The sequence below is a fragment of the Diceros bicornis genome, chromosome 2 (assembly GCF_020826845.1).
Source record: "Diceros bicornis minor isolate mBicDic1 chromosome 2, mDicBic1.mat.cur, whole genome shotgun sequence".
Lineage (NCBI taxonomy): Eukaryota > Metazoa > Chordata > Mammalia > Perissodactyla > Rhinocerotidae > Diceros > Diceros bicornis.
This window is the reverse complement of record NC_080741.1, coordinates 92,697,802-92,720,176: the sequence shown is the minus strand read 5'-3', so window position 1 is coordinate 92,720,176 and position 22,375 is coordinate 92,697,802. Positions and strand designations below refer to the sequence as shown.

Genomic DNA, 22,375 nt, shown 5'->3' with positions numbered 1-22,375 from the left:
ATTAAACTAACCACTGGTGGAAAGGAATGGGATTGCTATAGCTGGTTCATGCTATGCAGGATTTACCAGTGAGCTGGGGCAGGGTCTTTGTCAATGGAAAGAATAGGGGAATGGCTGAGGGGGGCACATCCAGCCGGGTCTGCTAGGGTTGGCAAGGAAGTGGGTGACTTGAATATACCCCAATGCCTCTTCTCTCTCTTGGTGCCTCCAGCCAGGCCTGGGGTGAACAGCTGAAGCCATCTGGGTGGTGGCTGTCTTTAAGGAACACTTTAAGGTGGAGGGGACCCCTTCAAATATTTTCTGGTCTTTGGTTTTGGCTGACTGGCCGTTCTCTTGAGGTCACACTCCTGGCATCTCCCTCCTCTGAATCGGCCAGCAAACTGCTGACCCCCTCCAGTTCCGGCTGCACAAGACTTGTACGGTTCCCACTGCCACCAGGATGGTTCAGCTTCCTTGATACTGGCTCCTGCAAGGCCTCCTGCCTGTCTGCCCATGTCTGCTCTCACCCTGCTCGTCTACACTGGGCTGTGGAGGGATATGCTTAAAGGACTTCCTTGCCTGAAAGTGTGTTGCTGAGGCATAAAGGCCGACTCCTTGGCGTGTCACTCGAGGTCTTTTGTGATTGGCCTCACCTCCCGTCCCTGACATCCTCTGGTGCTTTAGCCACCCTGGAAATGGGACCTCCTGCCCCTCCCCCACCTCACATGTCCTGGCCTCTGGGCCTTGCTCCTGATGATCCTCTGGCTGGTCAGTCCCCCCACTCTGTTGACTCTCAGCACTTCTGAGGCATGAGAACCCCTTCTTCAGATGAGGTTTACATTGAGTTGCAATATGAAAAACAAAACAAAAACAATCCTTTATTAGTAAAATTATATTTTATACATTCAAATTTAAAGCATTTGCTCACTATAAAGTTAATCAGCGAGAACAATGACGCTTTCTCGATGAGCACAAACTGAACCGGGGGTGGCTGGCAGCTGCAGCCTCCCATCAGCCTCAGCATCCAGATCACTTCCCTCTTGTGTTCCGCAGCTCAGTGTCAAACCATTGCTGTTTCACAAAGATAAGAACTAGCAAATAGTCAAAGTTTTATGAGTCCTCCATGCAATACTGAGACAGCCTTCAATTAAAGTGAACAAAAGAGTGACTGGAGAATGTAGTTTCAGAGGTGACTCTCACAATATCTAACAACGGGACGGCAGGGGTGGCTTGTTTTCAGCTACAAACACGACAGTCAGACAAGCAGCAGCCAGGGCTTAGAGTAAACACTGAAGCAAACTTTGCCTTATTGCTCAGCACACCAAATGGAGAGCTGAGGGGCTGGGGCTGGGAAATTAAGAACCATCTAAATAATATGGACATTTCTCCCTAAAATCCCAAGAGATTTCATTCAAGCATTTGCGTCTGGTTGTTTTGGGCACTATGCTTTGGGAAATGCTGATTACAATGATAATGATAATTAAAATAATGGCAGCTAAAGAATGTTTACTGGTTCAGTGTCTAACAGGCACTTTGCTCAGCACTCTCTCACTCAATCTTCACACCAACCCTATAAAGTATTTTCTTCCCATTCTGCAAATGAGGAAAATAAGGGTTTAGAAAGGTTATCTTGCCTAAGTAGCAGAGCTGGGACTAGAGCCTAGATCTTGGACCCAATTCATCTAGAAATGTGTCATGACATGCCAACAAGGCCTCCTTGATCCAGGGAAATGTGACAGCTTCTAGTATGTTCAAGTAGGTGGAGCCAGTGCATGGTTCTGTTAAGAGGAAGTTGGGGAAGCTGTAGGGTCTATCCTCAACCATGGCTGCCATCAGCCAGCACAGCCCACTTGAGGGCAACTGCTCCGCCTTTGCAACAAGGAAAAGAATCCAAGATTATGACCCTTCACCAGGGAAAGAATTAGTTCATTTTAACTCAGATTCCCAGATGTGCTCAGAGACCAAGCCTCGAATTGAGAAATGCTACCCCATGCTGGCCACTCAAAGATCCATCCATGTGCCAGGTACTGCGATGGGTACTTGGGGCAGAACTGCAGAGAGACAGACATGGCCGCAGCCCTCACAGAGTCTAACCTACTCAGGGACAGCCACCCCTGGGTTTAAGTGGTCCCCCCTTCATAGTGGCAGAAGCAAGTTTCCACCTGGCTTGTTTCCATGAACCTGCCTCTCCTGCCTAGATTAACAGCTGGAACCTGGGGACAAGGGCTAAGGGTCAGCACAGTCACACAGCTCTGTGACAAAGAAGAGCTGTTACAGTCTAGGATTGTCTCCCTCTGAGAAAATTCTAGGGAATTTTACTGACCACTCCTGCTTAAAAAAGAGACTCGTTCAACATGAAACTCTTGAGAAGTTGTTGAAGAACAACTCCTAAAATGGATTCTTTGAATCCACTGTGCTTCCAGAAGTATAGATGGTAAGTAAAATAACAGATGATTTTCTACGTGTTTAAATGTTGTCACTAAAATATATTTTGGGAGTGGCTGTTTTCTGATTATGCTCAGTTGTGGGCTGAAGCAGGCAGCTCTATCCTTACTCTCCAAACTTGGGAAAGATATTGCAAAGGCTGGGTCAGATAGGGCACTGACAATCAAACGGATGTGCTTTCTCTCTCCTCCACTCCAGAGCCTGGTCTATTGCTGGGTTGGGTGGTCTAGGCCAGTTTTGTTCAGCCAGGGTCAACCTGCAGAAGGTCGTGTGTATTTGAGAGCTGGCCAAGGGCAGCTCGAGTAAGACCAGTCCAGGACACTCTGTACCAACCCCCTGTGGAAGCCCGCGTCGCTGTCGCTGACACAGATGTGACCCAGGGCAGAATTCCACTGTTCGCTGCGGTGAGGCTTGAGTGCCTGGGTTGCAGTGAACTTGCAGTCCACGGCTAGCCCTGTTTTGGGCAATGTCACTGTAGTAGAAGGGTATACTGCATGAGAATAGACAGTCTTTATAAGACTGAAGCCAGAACAGAGCCCAAAGAGAAGTCTTCTTTTAACAACACTGTTTTGAGATGAATCCCCTGCTCAGAAACTAGGTCCAAACTCAGTCTTCCGGGCCTTTGCTCAGCTCTTTCTGTGACCTCACCATCAACTCCACCCATGGGACTGTACCCAAAGGCCCTGCTCTTTGGCAATGCTGTCCTTGAGTCCCCAGCAGTGTGAGGTCCTCCATCCCTTGCACTCCTGCGGCACTCACCCCGTGCTTCTCTTGTGCTGTCACCACACTTGGCCTTGCAGTATCTTGCCCACTCTAGCCAACTGGAGGTCCCTGAGGGTGGACTCTGCACACTCCCCCTTGCAGTGCCCACCACACGCTGCTTTGCACTAGATCATGATGCATGCAACACACATGTCCCGGGGGACTGACAGATGCCTATGGGCTCACTCCATTCCTAAAGCCTCCTTTTCAGACACAACCGGAGGCCCTACAGCAACGCTGACCTCAGTGCTCATTGCCTTCTTCCACCAAATCTGAAGGCGGGGGGATGAGGTCTCGGGGATTCATCCTGGCCACCAGGCAGACATCATAGCTGTCATGCATGAGGACATTGATGGCTACAACATTCCACTGGTTTTCCCATGGGTCCAGCTCCAATATTTCTTTGGAGATAACTTCATGGCGATCTGAAAAACAGCAAAGTAGGAAGACAAAATATCATGGGGGTATTAAATTCAGAGGTCATTATCCTGTATTAAACAACTTGCTCCAAAAGGCATTATGCACCAAAAATTAATTAACAAACAATCAAATAAAGATACTTGAAATGGAAGACACAGTGTTCCTTATAATTAAGAAACTAAGAAAGGCCATGTTACAACTCACATTAAAAAATTATTCAGGACATACTGACAGGGCATACTATTGTCTAAAATTGAAAGGACGTTCCAATACCATGCTAACGATTTATTAATGATGGGAGAAAGGAATGAAATTGTCCTTATTTCTACACCTGTGAGAGGAGGTACAGCCAGAGTAATGTGATCTCGTGCATGTTGTTGACCTCCCTGAGCTTATGTTTCCTTAAATGTAGATGGGATGCCAATACACAGCCAGGGTCCTTGCAGGAGACAGATGGCACACTCAAACTGAGTAATTTGAAGAGAGTTTAGTAAAGGGACTGTTGGAAAGGTGTGGGCAGGGTTTAGGAAGACCCACAAGGGATGGCAGAGTACTCTAGGACTAAGAATAGCAAGGACCATTACCACCCCTGGATCTGAAAGAAAACAATGGGGAGGAATGGATACTAGAACTTGGAGAAGGCAGCTGTCTGGAGAGTGCTGCCTGGCAGGAACAGACTTAGCTAGGGGAAGACGGATGCAGCTGTCCTTGGCAACCCCACAAGGAGGGAACAGGGAGAATAAACACCCTACCCTACCCTCCTTTCACCCAACAATTTCTGCTGTTGCCTCCCACTGGCTGAACCCAACCAGAAGCCAGAGGAGAAAGGAGCCTATGAATGCAGCCCCTACAGGTCAGCCTCAGAGGACACAGAGCACGATAGAGAAGAGAACAAGGTGAGTCGCAAGAGACAAATGGAAGATTTCCAGCTCAGATGTGTATTTCACAATTTTATGATGATTAGAGGAGATAATGTATGTAAAGTGCCTAGTCCTGGCATATAAAAGTCAATATTTGAAAATGGTCTATGTGTGCTTGTAAAGGATGTGTATTTTGCAGTTGTTGGGTGCAGTGTTCCACATATGTTCATTAGGTCGTGTTATTCAACTCTTCTACATATTTATGACTTTTGGGGGCTTGTTCTGTCAGTACTGAGAGAGCTGTGTTAAAATATTCCACTAAGATTATGGATTTGTCTATTTCTTCTTTTAGTTCTGTCAATTTTTAGTGTATACATTTTGAGTTTGTTATTAATATAAATTTTATCATTTATAAATTTATCATTGTAAGTGATCCTCTTACTCTAGAATAAGTTCCATCAGAATTCTTTTGACTAATATTATAAATAGTAAAAAGTATGAATTTAAAAATTATTCTGACAATCTTTGTCCATTTACATTTCACGCAATTACTGATATATTTTGATTTAAATCTACCATCCCATTTGTGGGTTGTCCTTATCTCACTTGTTCTTTCTTTTCTTCTTTGATGCTGACTTTTGGATTGGCTGAGTATTTTTTTTTTTTTTTGTGAGGAAGATCAGCCCTGAGCTAACATCCCATGCCAATTCTCCTCTTTTTATTCTGAGGAAGACTGGCCCTGAGCTAACATCCATGCCCATCTTTCCTTCACTTCATATGGGAGGCCGCCACAGCATGGCTTGACAAGCGGTACGTCAGTGTGCGCTCGGGATCCAAACCTGCGAACCCTGGGCCGCCGCAGCACAGCGTGCGCACTTTGCTTGCGCCACCGGGCACACCCCTGGATTGGCTGAGTATTTTTTATCATTCCATTTATTTCCCTCCACTGATTCAGAAGTTATAAACCCTGTTTCTATTCTTTTGGTGGTTATCCTAGAAAGTAAAACATGCATACCTCAGCTTATCAAGATCTAAAGATAATCAATACCTGAGTCTCCTTTGGAGGCCCTTAGAATAGTTTAATTGTATTTACTTCCTCGCCAATTTATTGGCTATTATTGATGTACATTTTAATTCTATATATTTTTTAACTCCACAAGACATTCTTATTATTGTTTTATACAGTAAATGCTTATTTAGAATAACCCACATATTTACACTTTCATTCTTTCTTGCCTTTTAGACTTTTTATCAGAGATAATTTTCCTTACGCCTTAAGTATATACTTTAGAGGAGGTCTTATGGCAAACTCTTTCAGCTTTTTTCTGTCTGAAAATGTCTTTTTTCACTTGCATCTCCTGAAAGAAATTTCACTCCCAAAACACCAAAAAAATAGTAATTGATGCATTGTATGCTTACTGTGTACTATGTGTACTATGCTCACCTTGCGGCAGCTGCTTTCGAGGCATTATGTTATATCATCTTCATAATAACCCTGTGAGGCAAGTACTATTATTATCCCTTTTTTACAGATTGGGAAAAACTTAGAGAGATTAAATGCCATGCCTACAGGCATACAGTCAGAAGTGGCAGAGCCAGAATATGCAACCAGATCTGATTCTCAAAATCTGTGCTTTAGCGAATGAAGAAGGACATAGTGTAACTGTACTTTCCATAGCTAGTTGATGAGGCCAGGAGCAGAGAGGTTCTGTGGGACCTAGAGCTTATACAATTTTGGTGGCCCTCTTTAAGGAAAATATTACAAGATTACAAATACAAAATTAGGTATGAAAGTGAATATTTATTGTTAGCTTTATTAAGGTATAATTGACAAATAAAAATTGTATATATTTAGGGTGTACAATGTGATGATTTGATATATGTATATATTGTGAAATGATTACCACAATCAAGCTAATTAACACATCCATCACCTCATATAGTTATCTTTGTGTGTGTGTGTGGTGAGAATACTTAAGATCTTCTCTCTTAGCAAATTTCAAGTGTACAATACAGCATCATTAGATCTATGCTGTACCTTAGATCCCCAGAACTTATTTGTCTTATAACTGAAAGTTTGGAGACTTTGACCAACATCTTCTCATTTCCCTTACCCCCAAGTCCCTGGCAACCACCTTCCTACTCTCTGCTTCTGTGAGTTTACTATTTTAGATTCTGCATATAAGTGAGATCATACAGTATTTGTTTTTCTGTGTCTGGATTATTTCACTCAGCATAATATCCTCCAGATTCATTTTTGTTGTGGCAAATGACAGTATTTCCTTCTTTTTTATGGCTGAATAATATTCCATTGTGTGTGTGTGTATATATATATATATACACACACACAGGCATATATAGGAGATACTGCAGGTTCAGTTCCAGACCACGACAATAGAGTGAATATCACAATAAAGTGAGTCACATGAATTTTTTGGTTTCCTAGTGCATATAAAAGTTATGTTTACACTATATTGTAGTCTACTAAGTGTGCAATAACAGTATGTCTAAAAACACAATGTACGTACCTTAATTAAAAAATACTTTATTGCTAAAAAATGCTAACCATCATCTGAGCCTTCAGTCATAATCTTTTTGCTGGTGGAGGGTCTTCCCCTTGATGTCGATGGCTGCTGACTGATCAGGATGGTGGTTGCTAGATGTTGGGGTGGCTCTGGCAATTTCTTAAAATAAGACAAGTTTGCTGCATTGATTGAATCTTCTTTTCACGAGCAATTTCTCTGCAGCATGTGATGCTGTTGGATAGAATTTTACCCACAGTAGGACTCCTTTCAAAATTGGAGTCAGTCCCTCAAACCCTGCTGCTGCTTTATCAACTAAGTTCATGTGATATTCTAAATCCTTTGTTGTCATTTCAACGATCTTCACAGCATCTTCACCAGGAGTAGATTCCATCTCAAGAAACCCCTTTCTTCACTCATCCATAAGAAGCACCTCCTCATCCCATAAAGTTTGATCCTGAGATTGCAGCCATTCAGTCACATCTTCAGGCTCCTCTTCTAATTCCAGTTCTCTTGCTGTTTCCACCACATCTGCAGTTATTTCCTCCACTGAAGACTTGAACCCCTCAAAGTCATCCATGAGGGTTGGAATCAACTTCTTCCAAACTCCTGTTAATGCTGATATTTTGACCTCTTCCCATGAATCACAAATGTTAATAACATCTAGAATGGTGAATACTTTCCAGAAAGTTTTCAATTTACTTTGCCCAGATCCATTGGAGGAATCATTATCTATGGCAGCTACAGCCTTACAAAATCTATTTCTTAAATAATGAGACTTTAAAGTTGAAATTACTCCTTGATCCTGGCTGCAGAATGGATATCTTATTAACAGGCAGGAAAACAACATTAATCTCATTATGCATCTCCATCAGAGATCTTGGGTGACCAAGTGCACTGTCAATGAGCAGTAATATTTTTAAAAGAATTTTTTTTTTTTTTCTGAGAAGTAGGTCTCAACAGTGGGCTTAAAATGTTCAGTAACCCATGTTGTAAACAGATGTGCTGTCATCCAGGCTTTGTCATTCCATTTATAGAGCACAGGCAGAGTAGATTTAGCATAATTCTTAAAGGCCCTGGGACTTTTGGAATGGTAAATGAGCATTATAGCCAGCCCTGGTTGTCTAGGGGTTAAATTTCGGCACTCTCACTGCCATGGCCTGGGTTTGTTTCCCAGTCAGGGAACCACAGCACCCATCTGTTCATTATCATATTGTGGCAGCTGTGTGTTGCTGTGATACTGAAAGCTGTGCCACCAGTATTTCAAATACCAGCAGGGTTGTCCATGGTGGACAGGTTTCAGTGGAGCTTCCAGACTAGATAGACCAGGAAGAAGGATCTGGCCACCCACTTCTGGAAAAATTGCCTATGAAAACCCTGTGAGTAGCAGTGGAGCATTGTCTGATACAGCACTAGAAGATGAGAGGATGGTGCAAAAAAGACCAGGCATGGTTCCACTTTGCTGCACACAGGGTCACTAGGAGTCAGAATCAACTTGCGGGTGCTAACAAAAAAAAAGTGAGCATTGGCTTCACCTTAAGGTGACCAGCTGCATTAGCTCCTAACAAGAGAGTCAGCCTGTCCTTTGAAGCTTTGAAGCCAGGCACTGACTTCTCTCTAGCTATGAAAGTCGCAGATGGCATCTTCTTCCAATATAAGGCTATTTTGTCTATATTGCAAATCTGTTGTTTAGTGTAGTCACCTTCATTGATTATCTTACTTAGATCTGGATGATTTGCTGCAGCTTCTACATCAGCGCTTGCTGCTTCCCCTTGCGCTTTTATGTTGTGGACACAGCTTCTTTCCTTAAACCTCATGAACCAACTTCTGCTGGCTTCAAACTTCTCTTCTGCAGCTTCCTCGCCTCTCTCAGCCTTCATAGAATTGAAGAGAGTTAGGGCCTTGCTCTGGAGTAGGCTTTGGCTCAAGGGAATGTTGTGGTTGGTTTGATCTTCTATCCAGACCACTAAAACTTTCTCCATTTCAGCAATAAGGCTGTTTCACTTTATTATCATTCATGTGTTCGCTGGAGTAGCACTTTTAATTTCCTTCTAGAGCTTTTCCTTTGCATTCACAACTTACCTAACTGGTGCAAGAGGCCCAGCTCTCAGCCTATCTCGGCTTTTGACCTGCCTTCCTCACTAGCTGAATCATTTCTAGGTTTTAATTTAAGGAAAGAGATGTGCATCTCTTCCTTCCTTGAACACTTAGAGGCCATTGTAGGGTTATTAATTGGCCTAATTTCAATATTGTTGTGTCCCAAGGAGAGGGAGAGAGAAGGGGGAACAGCTGGTCAGTGGAGCAGTCAGAACACACACTACATTTATCTTATATGAGCATGGTTTGTGGTGCCCCAAAACAATACAATAGTAACATCAAAGATCACTGATCATGAATCACCATAACAAATATAATAATAATGAAAAAGTTTGAAATATTACGAGAATTACCAAAATGTGACACAGAGACCTGAAGTGAGCAAACGCTGTTGGAAAAATGGCTGATAGTCTTGCTTGACACAGGGTTGCCGCGAACCTTCAATTTGTAAAAAATGAAATATCTGCAAAGTGCAATAATGCGAGGTTTGCCTGTACACCACACTTTCTTTATACCAGCTCTGTCCAACAGAACTTTCTGTGATGAAGGAGATGTTCTATAATCCATGCTGTCCAATACAGTAACAACTAAACACATGTGGTATTGAGTAATTTGAAATGTAGCTAGTGATACTGAGGAACTGATTTTTAAGTTTTATTTAATTGCAATTAGCTTAAATTAAAATTTAAATAGACACAAAGCTCTAAATCTCTTTTCGCGTTAGGTTTTTTTTTTTTTTTTTTTGTGAGGAAGACCAGCCCTGAGCTAACATCCATGCCAATCCTCCTCTTTTTGCTGCGGAAGATTGGCCCTGGGCTACCATCCATGCCCATCTTCCTCCACTTTATATGGGACACAGCCACAGCATGGCTTGACAAGCGGTGCGTCAGTGCGCACCCGGGATCCGAACCTGCGAACCCTGGGCCCCAAAGCGGAGCACGCACTTACCTGCTGCACCACTGGGCTGGGCCCCTGCTTTAGTTTTTTATCTCTTTGCTCTGTCAATTTCTGAGAAAGGTGTCTTAAAGTCCATTTGTAGATTTATCCATTTATCTTATGATTTGTAATAGTTTCTGTTTTATATATTTCAAAGTTGTGCTGTTAAATGCAAAAGGGGTCATGCCTGTTGTATCAGAGTTCTTGGTGGCACAACAGAAACCAGTTTTGGCTGGCTTGAGCAAAATGGGGATTTATTGGAAGGAAGGTAGCTCACCAGACTGAGGAAAGCTGGAGGCTTGGCAGTAGGCCCAATCAGGCCAGAGTGCTACCTCCACTCCTACACACTGCTGGCTGCTGTGGCTGGGGGAAGCTACTGCTGGAAACACTACCATTCCCTTCAGAATCCTGGGAGTGAGAGGTTGATTGGCCCAACCCTGGGACTGTCAGAGGGGAAGATGAGGAAAGCTCCCACTTCCAGCCTCCCAGTGGTAGCAGGGCACTGCATCCTAACAGTAAAGGGAGACGGCTTGGACAACAGGTGGCTAAAAACATCACAGATGTCCAGTACAGCTGTTCTGGCTTCTTCTTTTTTTTTTGGCTTAGCCAACAGACATTTATTTCTCATAGTTCTGGAGGCTGAGAAGTCTGAGATTAGGGTGCTAGCGTGGTCAAGTCCTAGCGAAGGCCCTCTTCAGGGTTTGCAGATGGCTGCCTTCTTTCTGTATCCTCACATGGCAGAGAGAGGAAGCTCTGGTGTCTCTTCCTGTTCTTATAAGGGCACTAATCCCATCACGGGGGGCTCCACTCTCATGAAGTCATCTGAACTTAATTACTTTCCAAAAATTCCACCTCCTAATACCATCCCATTGGAGGTTAGGGCTTCAACATAAGAATGTTGGGGAGACACAAACATATAGTCCATAACACAAGAGTATAATGAACTTGTAATACTATTACTCAACTTCAACCATTATTAACTCATGGCCAATTTTGTTCCCACCTTGTCCTCAGCCATCTCCCCATGCCCCAAGCTCTGCAGATTATTTTGAAATAAACCTCAGACATCCTATCATTACACCTGTATTTCAATATGTATCTTTTTTTTAAAACTTTTTGTTTATTGCAGTAACATTGGTTTGTAACGTTGTATAAATTTCAGGTGTACATCATTATACTTCTATTTCTGCACAGATTACATCATGTTCACCACCCAAATACTAATTACAACCCATCACCACACACATGTGCCGAATTATCCCTTTCCCCCTCCTCCCTCCCCCCTTCCCCTCTGGTAACCACCAATCCAATCTCTGTCTCTATGTGTTTGTTTATTGTTGTTATTATCTACTACTTAATGAAGGAAATCATATGGTATTTGACCTTCTCTCTCTGACTTATTTCACTTTGCATAATACCCTCAATGTCCATCCATGTTGTCACAAATGGCTGGATTTCATCGTTTCTTATGGCTGAGTAGTATTCCATTGTGTATATATACCACATCTTCTTTATCCATTCGTCCCTTGATGGGCACTTAGGTTGCGTCCAAGTCTTGGCTATTGTGAATAACGCTGCAGTGAACACAGGGGTGCATGTATCTTCATGCACTGGTGTTTTCAAGTTCTTTGGATAAATACCCAGCAGTGGAATAGCTGGATCATATGGTAGTTCTATCCTTGATTTTTTGAGGAATCTCCATACTGTTTTCCATAGTGGCTGCACCAGTTTGCACTCCCACCAGCAGTGTATGAGAGTTCCCTTCTCTCCACATCCTCTCCAACACATGTTGTTTCCTGTCTTGTTAATTATAGCCATTCTGACAGGTGTGAGGTGATATCTCGTAGTTTTGATTTGCATTTCCCTGATAGTTAATGATTTTGAACATCTTTTCATGTGTCTGTTGGCCATGTGTATATGTTCTTTGGAGAAATGTCTGTTCAGGTCTTTTGCCCATTTTTTAATTGGGTTGGTAGTTTTTTTGTTGCCGAGATGCATGGGTTCTTTATATATTTTGGAGATTAAGCCCTTATCAGATGTATGGTTTGCAAATATCTTCTCCCAATTGTTAGGTTGTCTTTTCGTTTTGTTGATGGTTTCCTTTGCTGTGCAGAAGCTTTTTAGTTTGATGTAGTCCCATTTGTTTATTTTTTCTATTGTTTCTCTTGCCCGGTCAGTCATGGTGCTTGAAAATATGTTGCTAAGACCGATGTCAAAGAGCATACTGCCTATGTTTTCTTCTAGAAGTTTCATAGTTTCAGGTCTTACATTCAAGTCTTTAATCCATTTGGAGTTAATTTTTGTGTATGGTGTAGGGTAAGGGTCTACTTCATTTTTTTGCATGTGGCTATCCAGTTTTCCCAACACCTTTGTTGAAGAGACTTTCTTTTCTCCATTGTATGTTCTTGGCTCCTTTGTGTAAGATTAGCTGACCATAGATGTGTGGGTTTATTTCTGGGCTTTCGATTCTATTCCATTGATCTGTGTGTCTGTTTTTGTGCCAGTACCATGCTGTTTTGGTTACTATAGCTTTGTAGTATATTTTGAAATCAGGGAGTGTGATACCTCCAGCTTTGTTCTTTTTTCTCAGGATTCCTTTAGCTATTCGGAGTCTTTTGTTGTTCCATATAAATTTTAGGATTCTTTGTTCTATTTCTGTGAAAAGTGTTGTTGGAACTTTGATAGGGATTGCATTGAATCTATAGATGGCTTTAGGAAGTATGGACATCTTAACTATGTTAATTCTTCCAATCCAAGAGCATGGAATATCTTTCCATTACTTGTGTCTTCTTCAATTTCTTTCAGCAATGTTTTATAGTTTTTGGTATACAGATCTTTCACCTCTTTGGTTAAGTTTATTCCTAGGTATGTTATTCTTTTTGTTGCAATTGTAAATGGGATGGTATTCTTAATTTCTCTTTCTGCTACTTCATTGTTAGTGTATAGAACTGCAACAGACTTTGTATGTTGATTTTGTATCCTGCAACTTTACCGTATTCGTTTATTACTTCTAAAAGTTTTCTGGTGGATTCTTTAGGGTTTTCTATACATAAAATCATGTCATCTGCCAATAGTGACAGTTTCACTTCTTCCTTTCCAATTTGGATCCCTTTTATTTCTTTCTCTTGCCTGATTGCTCTGGCTAGGACTTCCAGTACTATGTTAAATAGGAGTGGTGACAGTGGGCATCCTTGTCTGGTTCCTGTTCTTAGAGGGATAGGTTTCAGTTTTTCACCATTGAGGATGATATTAGCTGTGGGTTTCTCATATATGGCCTTTATTATGTTGAGGTACTTTCCTTCTATACCCATTTTATTCAGAGTTTTTATCATAAATGGATGCTGTATCTTGTCAAATGCTTTCTCTGCATCTATTGAGATGATGATGTGATTTTTATTCTTCATTTTATTAATGTGGTGTATTACATTGATTGATTTGTGAATGTTGAACCATCCCGGCATACCTGGAATAAATCCCACTTGATCGTGGTGTATAATCTTTTTAACATATTGTTGTATGTGATTTGCTAGTATTTTGTTGAGGATTTTTGCATCGATGTTCATCAGTGATATTGGCCTGTTATTTTCTTTTTTTTGTGTTGTCCTTGTCTGGTTTTGGTATCAGGGTAATGTCGGCTTCGTAGAATGAGTTAGGGAGCTTCCCTCCCCCTCAATTTTTTGGAAGAGTTTGAGAAGGATAGGTATTAAGTCTTCTTTGAATGTTTGGTAGAATTCACCAGGGAAGCCGTCTGGTCCTGGACTTTTATTTTGGGGGAGGTTTTTTTTTTGTAATTTTATTTATTTATTTTTTCCCCCAAAGCCCCAGTAGATGGTTGTTTTGTCATAGCTGCACATCCTGCCAGTCGCTTATGTGGGACGCGGCCTCAGCCTGGTTGGAGAAGCGGTGCGTCGGTGCACGCCCGGGATCCAAACCCGGGCCGCCAGCAGTGGAGCGCGCGCACTCAACTGCTAAGCCATGGTGTCGGCCCCTTTGGGGAGGTTTTTGATTACTGTTTCGATCTCCTTACTGGTGATTGGTCTATCCAAATTCTCTACTTCTTCTTGATCCAGTTTTGGAAGGTTGTATGATTCTAAGAATTTATCCATTTCTTCCAGATTGTCAAATTGGTTAGCATATAGCTTTTCATAGTATTCTCTTATAATCTTTTGTATTTCTGAGGTGTCTGTTGTAATTTCTCCTCTTTCATTTCTATTTTACTTATTTGTGCCTTCTCTCTTTTTTTCTTGGTGAGTCTAGCTAACAGTTTGTCAATTTTGTATATCTTTTCAAAGAACCAGCTCTTGGTTTTATTAATATTTTCTACTGTTTTTTTGGTCTCTATTTCATTTATTTCTGCTCTGATTTTTATTATTTCCCTTCTTCTACTGATTTTGGGCTTTGTTTGTTCTTCTTTTTCCAATTCCTTTAGGTGCATTGTTAGATTGTTTATTTGAGATTTTTCTTGTTTGTTGAGATAGGCCTGTATTGCTATAAACTTCCCTCTTAGAACCGCTTAGAACCATATCCCATAAATTCTGGCATGTCGTATTTTCATTTTCATTTGTCTCCAGATATTTTTTGATTTCTTCTTTGATTTCTTCGTTGACCCAGTCGTTGTTCAGTAGCATTTTGTTTAATCTCCACATATTTGTGGCTTTTCTGATTTTCTTCCTATAGTTGATTTCTAGTTTCATACCGTTGTGGTCAGAAAAGATGCTTGGTATTATTTCAATCTTCTTAAATTTATGGAGACTTGTTTTGTGGCCTAATATGTGATCAGTCCTGGAGAACGTTCCAAGTGCATTTGAAAAGAATGTGTATTCTTTGGTTTTTGGATGGAATGCTCTGTATATATCTACTAGGTCCATCTGTTCTAGTGTGTCATTTAAGGCCAATGTTTCCTTATTGATCTTCTGTTTGGATGATCTATCCGTCGGTGTGAGTGGAGTGTTAAAGTCCCCTACTATTATTGTGTTACTGTCTATTTCTCTTTTTATGTCTGTTAATAATTGCTTTATATATTTAGGTGCACCTACATTGGGTGCGTAGATATTTACAAGTGTTATATCCTCTTGTTGGATCGTTCCTTTGATCATTATGTAATGCCCTTCTTTGTCTCTTTTTACAGTTTTTGTTTTAAAGTCTATTTTGTCTGATATGAGTACTGCTACCCCAGCTTTCTTTTCATTGCCATTTGCGTGGAGTATCCTTTTCCATCCCTTCACTTTCAGTTTGTGAGTGTCTTTAGGTCTGAAGTGTGTCTCTTGTATGCAGCATATATATGGATCTTGTTGTTTTATCCAATCAGCCACCCTATGTCTTTTAATTGGAGCATTTAGTCCATTGACGTTTAAGGCAGCTATTGATAAGTATGTACTTACTGCCATCTTTTAACTTTTTTCCCTCAGTGTTTTAGTAGTCCTTCTCTGTTCCTTTCTTCTTCTATACAGAATTGATGGTCTCTTTAGTTTGACCTCTTTCTGAAAGCTCTACTCTTTAACTCCCCTCCTCCCTCATTTTATGTTTTTGATGTCATATCTAACCTCTTTTTTGTGCATTTGTATCCATTACCCTCTTATCATGGAAATAGATAATTTTTCCTATTTGTGGTCTTCTCTTTTCCCTTTAAATCAGTCCCTTTAACATTTCTTGTAGCACTGGTTTCTTGGTGACAAACTCCTTTAATTTTTGCTTGTCTGGGAAATTTTTGATCTCTCCTTCCATTTTGAATGATAACCTTGCTGGGTAGAGTATTCTTGGCTGTAAGTTTTTTCCTTTTAGCACTTTAAATATATTGTGCCACTCTCTTCTAGCCTGCAAGTTTTCTGCTGAGAAGTCAGCTGATAGCCTTATGGGGTTTCCTTTGTATGTAACTTGTCTTTCTCTGGCAGCTTTTAGGATTCTCTCTTTATTCTTAATTCTGGACATTTTGATTATGACGTGTCTTGGTGTGGGCCTCCTTGGGTTTATCTTGTTTGGGGCGCTCTGTGCTTCCTGTACCTGGATGTCTGTTTCCTTCCTTAGGTTAGGGAAGTTTTCATCTATTATTTCTTGAAATAGATTCTCTGCCCCTTTGTCTCGCTCTTCTCCTCCCGGCACACCTATAACATGGATGTTAGTGCGCTTGATGTCCCAGAGGTCCCTTAGACTGTCCTCACTCTTTTTAATTCTTTTCTCTTCTACCTGTTCAGCTTGGGTAATTTCTTCTAGTCTTTCTTCCAGCTCGCAGATCCATTCTTCTGTATCCTCTACTCTGCTTTTGAGTCCCTCTAGTGAATTTTTCATTTCCAGTATTGTATTCTTCATTTCTGATTGGTTCTTTTTTATATCTTCCATTTCTGTGTTGACATTCTCACTGAGTTCCTCTATTCTTCTCCCCAGATCAGTGAGCATCCTTAACACTCTTTGTTTGAACTCTCTGTCGGGTAGATTGCTCATTTCTGTTTCACTTAGTTCCTTTTCTGGGGTTTTGTCCTGTTCCCTCACTTGGACTGTATTCCTTTGCCTCCTCATTTTGCCTCTTTCCCTGTGCTTGTGTCTACGTTTTAGGTAGGTCAGCTACGTCTCCTGCTCTTGGATAGGTGACCTTATGTAAGTGATGCCTTAGGAGGCCTGCAGTGTGCTTCCCTCAGTTCTCAATGTTCTAGGGGTGACCCCTATGTGGGCTACATGTGTCCTTCTGTTATGGCCTGTTTGCTCTCCCTGTAGGGACCCAGGGAGGCCGAGTTATGCTCCTGGCCAGCTATTGTAATGCTCAGCTGCTTGTAGTTGTTGTGGGCCCTTCAGTCTCTTTATCAGGTGTGGGGAACCCCAGCACAGTTGGCTGCAATTTCTAATACCACATTTGTGTTGCAGTATTTCTTTTAAGTGAGCAGGCCCCCAGCGTGGCAGATTGTTAGGCTCAGGGGCTTATAATTGTTATAAGCCTCCAGCCTTTAGGTCTCTTGTCAGCTCTCTGAGGATTGCAGCTGGGTGGAGCTTGCCTCAGGCACGGGAGCACCCAATTGTTTCAGGCTTGGGAAGGTGGGGCAAACCCCCATGTGGGTCTTTGAGAAGCACAAGTCTTCTGTAGCTGACAAGCCCTGCCGCCCACAGGTCCACACACACAGCCAACACAGTCCTGCCCCATGTGTGCGCCCTGACCTCCAGAAGCGGACCCAGTCTCTCCACTCCGGGAGCCCCACACACTCCACCCACTCCTTGTGCACGCCCTGCCCCACTGAAGTCGGCTCAGTTGCCAGGCTGCAGAGAATCCAGTCACCAATCTATGCAGGCTCACAAGTTGCCTGAGGGCTTGTTGTTGGGTGGGGCCAGTCTTTAGGGTGGGCTGCCCGCCCTGGCTGAGCTGGATTAAATCAATGCTCTAGTGGTGGGGCAGACCCTGGGCTAGCAGGCCTCAGGGAGAACTCCAATGGCATCTCTGTCAGCATGCCCACACCAGGCCACAACAATGGCTGCCGTCAATGTCCCAGTCCCTGGAGAGGTCTCACCTCTCACTGAGATGCACTCAGGGCCTATTAGGTGAGTCTCTTTTCACCAAAGCACTGTGCACCTTTCTTTCTGGTGATTTTAGGTTGCTTTCTGAAATGGGTGAGTTTGCGTGTGGGCCCTTTAAGAGCCAGTTTTAATTTCTTTGTGAACCAGCTTTTCTGGGGGTGCTCCCCAATGTTTTAGTAGCAGGCAAAGTCAGATATTATGCTACTCGCCTCGATTGTGCTGGGTCCACAAAATGCCCACAGTGGGGGCGCTCCCTGGCTCGGGGCCCGGCTCCTCCAGGGAGGGTGCATACCTGTGGGCTGCTCCCGGGCGGCTGTGAGGCACTGGGGCTTGTGAAGGCGGCGTTTTTCCTCTCCAGAAGGGAGTTTCTGCCTCTTCTACCTCAATTTGGATTGTCCTTTGTTGCAGGAGTTCCTCTTATCCAGTTTTCAGTTCTGTCTCAGTGGTAATTTTTCCACGATTAGTTGTAAATTGGCTGTGTCAGTGGGAGGAGGTGAGTTCAGAGTCTGTCTATGCCGCCATCTTGACTTCCTCCAATATGTATCTCTTTTAAAAGAGATATTAAGGTACTTCCTTTGAAAAAACATAACCCCAAGACCAACACCACCGCCCCCACCAAATTTAATAGTGATTCCTTAACATTATCCAATATCCAGTCAGCATTCACATTTCCCAGAATGTTTTTTTATTGTGATATGTTAATTTGTCTCTTTAGTCTCTATTAATCTGACGATTCCTCTTTCAGAATTTTCTTTTCATTGCCTTTTTTTTTTTTTTTAAAAGAAACTAAGGTGTTTGTCCTGTAGAGATTCCCATAATCTGGTTTTGCTGCTCGCATCCTCATGAGGTTGTTTTAACATGTCGCTTTCTTTGCTGTATTTCCTGTAAATTGTTAGCTGGATGCAAAACCTTAACTGGATTCAGGTTTGACTTTTTGGCAAGGGTATTTCAAAGGTGCTGTGCACTTCATCAGGAGTTAAATAAGGCCTGGTTGGCTTTCTGTCCATAACCTTTTTTAAAAATTTTATTGAGGTCACATTGGTTTATAACATTATATAAATTTCAGGCATACATCATTATATTTCCGCTTCTATATAGACTGCGTTGTCTTCACCATCAAAAGTCTAGTTTCCATCTGTCACAATACATATGTGCCCCTTTACCCCTTTCGCCCTCCCCACACCCCTTTCCCCTTTGGTAATCACCAATCTGTTCTCCATATCTATGTGTTTGTTTGTTTGTTTATCTCGCACATGAGTGAAATCATATGGTATTTGTCTTTCTCTGTCTGACTTATTTCGCTTAGCATAATACCCTCAAGGTACATCCATGTTGTCACAAACGGCAAAATTTCATCTTTTCTTATGAGTAGTATTCCATTGTGTATATATACCACATCTTCCTTATCCATTCATCCCTTGATGGGCACTTAGGTTGTTTCCAAGTCTTGGCTATTATGAATAACGCTGCAATGAACACAGGGGTGTATGTATCTTTTCAAATTAGTGTTTTCATGTTCTTTGGATAAACACCCAGCAGTGGAATAGCTGGATCGTATGGTAGATCTATCCTTAATTTTTTGAGGAATCTCCATACTGTTTTCCATAGTGGCTGTACCAGTTTGCATTCCCAGCAGCAGCGTATGAGGGTTCCCTTGTTCTGGCTTCTTGCTTGTTCTGCCTATCGAGGTGAAGTAGCCTTCTCCTTCCTATTTTCTGCCATTGTCTTGGAATGTGTCTTTTACCATTGCCACAGCTGGGTTTTTGGTTTTGTTTTGTTTTAGCCGGATGAAGGCTTACAGTGTCCTTATTCAAATTAATGCAGGCTGGGGCCTTTTAAAATTTAAGTAGACAGAGTTTTCTTCATTAATTTTTTTTGTGTGTGTGTGAGGAAAACCAGCCCTGAGCTAACATCCGATGACAATCTTCCTCTTTTTGCTGAGGAAGATAGGTCCTGGGCTAACATCCATGCCCACTTTCCTCTACTTTATATGGGACGCCACCACAGCACGGCTTGACAAGTGGTGCTTTGGTGCACACCTGGGATCCGAACCCTGGGCCGCTGCAGCGGAGTGCGCGCACTTAACCGCTGTGCCACTAGGCGGCCCCCTCTTCATTAATTTTGCTTCCTTTCACTCATTTCAGTGTTTATTGGGGAGATAATTTCATGCATATTGCCATCTTTCCTAGAAATCTCTTATTTTAATTACATGGAATGATAACTACCGCATTAGTGGCAAAGAAGTAAAGAAGATAATCAGCAAGCTTTCTTGACTGTGAAAGAGAAAGTGTACAAGATCCCAGACCTTTTGTGTGACGCAGAGACTTGAACTCTCAGGAAGAATGCACCCTAGTCCAAGCTCCCGCCCAGAGTCGTCTGAAAGCACTGCATATCCTTGTGGGGCATTCTGGGTGTCATCTTAAGTTTCTACCCTACAGAGCTCATAATGCAAGGAAACAATGGTGGCATTTGTATCTACCTATTTACGTAGTTTGGGTTCTTGAAATATTATCATACGAACAAGGAAAAAGAAATCTGGAAGTTGAACTCAATGTCAGCTCTTTTCAATTCTGTTAATTTTCTAAAAATAGACACACTTAATGCAACAGCATCTTAATTATTAAAGGAGTCAGCATCCTGCCACCTCCAATAGTAAGCAATTTAAAACATTATTTTATATGAAGTAAATAAAAAATTCACATGATTTTTTGAGGTAAATAATGAGATGTCAAAGAAATTTCATGTGTATGGTAGATTGACTTGGGCTGTATCCCTATGCGTTTTTGGGAGTGCTCTCTGTTGTTGGAGGTTCTTGAGTGGAAAAATTTGAGAAGCACCATATTAGCCTAAATTTCATCCTTGAATTCAATCAGACTATCAGAAAGCTGAAAACTTAGGATATTTTTTAGGCCCCTGTAGAGTTTTTTTTTTCTGACTTGCGCTTTGATGAAATGTTAACTTGCCATTTTATTTATTATAGGAATATTATTGAGGACATTTCCCACCACCGCATATGAGGCTAAGGGGAGAAACATCTCCCATGCATAAAAGATGAGCACCTTCTAAGCAGTGGTTTGTTCTTTCCTTCAGGACACTGCAAATCTCTAACATGGCATGCCTTCCTTTTTGCTCTGGTCTCTAGTCAGATCAGATATAAACTGTGGTCTATTTATAGCCAGTGCATAAGAGCTTTGGGCAACTTGACCCCTGTGTTGCTTGATTTTATTTTTCTATCTTTATTTTCCCTTCATCCCATTTCCTGATCTATTTTAATTTCTATCTTATTGTGTTGTACGCATCTCTATAAGCCATGTCAAATTCAATTTCATTTTGAATGAGTATGTGAATAGATAATAAATCATAAAATGAGTAACTGACGCAGGCTAAGTTGGCTTGTCCTCAGGTGACGGGTGTTATTGACCCTCTCTAGTGGTGAAGGAGCCACCAGTCAGTGAAAGGGGTAATTTAGCTGCCCTGACTCAAGCAGAAAGAAGAGGGTCATGAGTGTCACAAATAGGCATGACTAGCAGATGATTGCTTCGGCTAGTGGAGGAGGCCAATGGTCCATTCAAGTGGGCAAAAAAGAAAAATTAATGGCTGAATATATGTAGTTGCCTATCTGCAAATGAGGTGGGGGGAGCAACAATTCTTTATAGTCCTCTAGAGTATATCAGCATAATTATAATGTTGAACAGTAACATTCTTTCTCTGTCTATAAATCCAATTAGTTAATCAAAAATTTTATATTTGCCACCAAATTGAAGGAAGTTTAGGTAAATCCACTTTTGATCAAGGGATAATTGGCATCCCATGTAATTGATTGTAAACAAACTCCTACTAAGTATTCTGGGTTTATTTAAAAGAAATATAGAATGTGTTTTATGCTTAAAGTTACATGTAAGAGCTAAAATAGAAAATGGTTCTTTCAAGAAAATTATTTTTTTGATTTTCTTAAGAGAAAGATGTCTTTTTTTTTTATTTTTTAAATGAGATTAAGCTTTCTCTAAGCACAAGTGTAAGGTCTATGAGATTAGGTCTATCAGAAATTATCTGATAAAGACCATTATATTTAATGTAAATATTGATATGTTTGGATTTAGGTCTACTATTTTACTATTTCTTTTATTTTTGTTCCTCTATTTCCCCTTTCCTTATTCTTTTTTGGATTATTTGAATATTTTTAATATCCCATTTTAATTTATCTTGAGCTTTTAACTACACTTCTTTGTATTTATTTTCTTAGTAATTGTTCTGAGGATTACAATGTACATACTTAACTTTTAACTACTTTGAATTAATACTTTATCACTTCAAGTGGAATGTACGTACCTACCTTACCATCATATAGTCTCTCGCTCTGTCCCCTTCATGTTGTAATTGTCACCAAAGGGGAGATGATCCCCTCTGTGTAACATTAAGATACACTGAAAAACTATCAGACAATGTTAAAATTTTTGCTCTCAACTGTCACACATATTCTAAAGAACTGATGAGGAGAAAAATAGTCCATTATATTTATCTAAGTATTTACCATTTCTGTTTCTCTTCCTTGATTCCTGAGGTTCCAAGTTTTTCTATGGTGTCATTTGCCTTCCATTTGAAAAATTTTCTTTAAGTTTCTTTTTTAGAGCAGGTCTGCTGGCAATAAATTCTCTTAGGTTTTCTCCATCTGAGAATGTTATCATAATTTTGCCCTCAATCGCGAAGGATATTTTTACTAGATATATAATTCCAGATAGCTCTTTTCTTTTAGTGCTTAAAAATTTTGTTCCATTGCCTTCTGGCCTCTGTGGTTTGAGAAATCAACAGTTATTCTAATAATTTTTCCTTCAGATGTTATCTGTTGTTTTTCTCTGG

General features: G+C 41.3%; 1 protein-coding gene across 1 annotated transcript in view; it reads right to left on the bottom strand.

Annotated features, from left to right (window-relative positions):
• Window positions 1–1,103: 1,103 nt before the first annotated feature.
• The window catches only part of KBTBD12 (kelch repeat and BTB domain containing 12), a 116,430-nt gene continuing 95,158 nt past the window's right edge, over window positions 1,104–22,375 (bottom strand). The window contains exon 6 of the mRNA XM_058566906.1: window positions 1,104–3,611. Within this exon, the coding sequence (XP_058422889.1) occupies window positions 3,430–3,611 (182 nt within the window). The 3' untranslated portion in view covers window positions 1,104–3,429. The remainder of the gene's footprint in view (window positions 3,612–22,375) is intronic.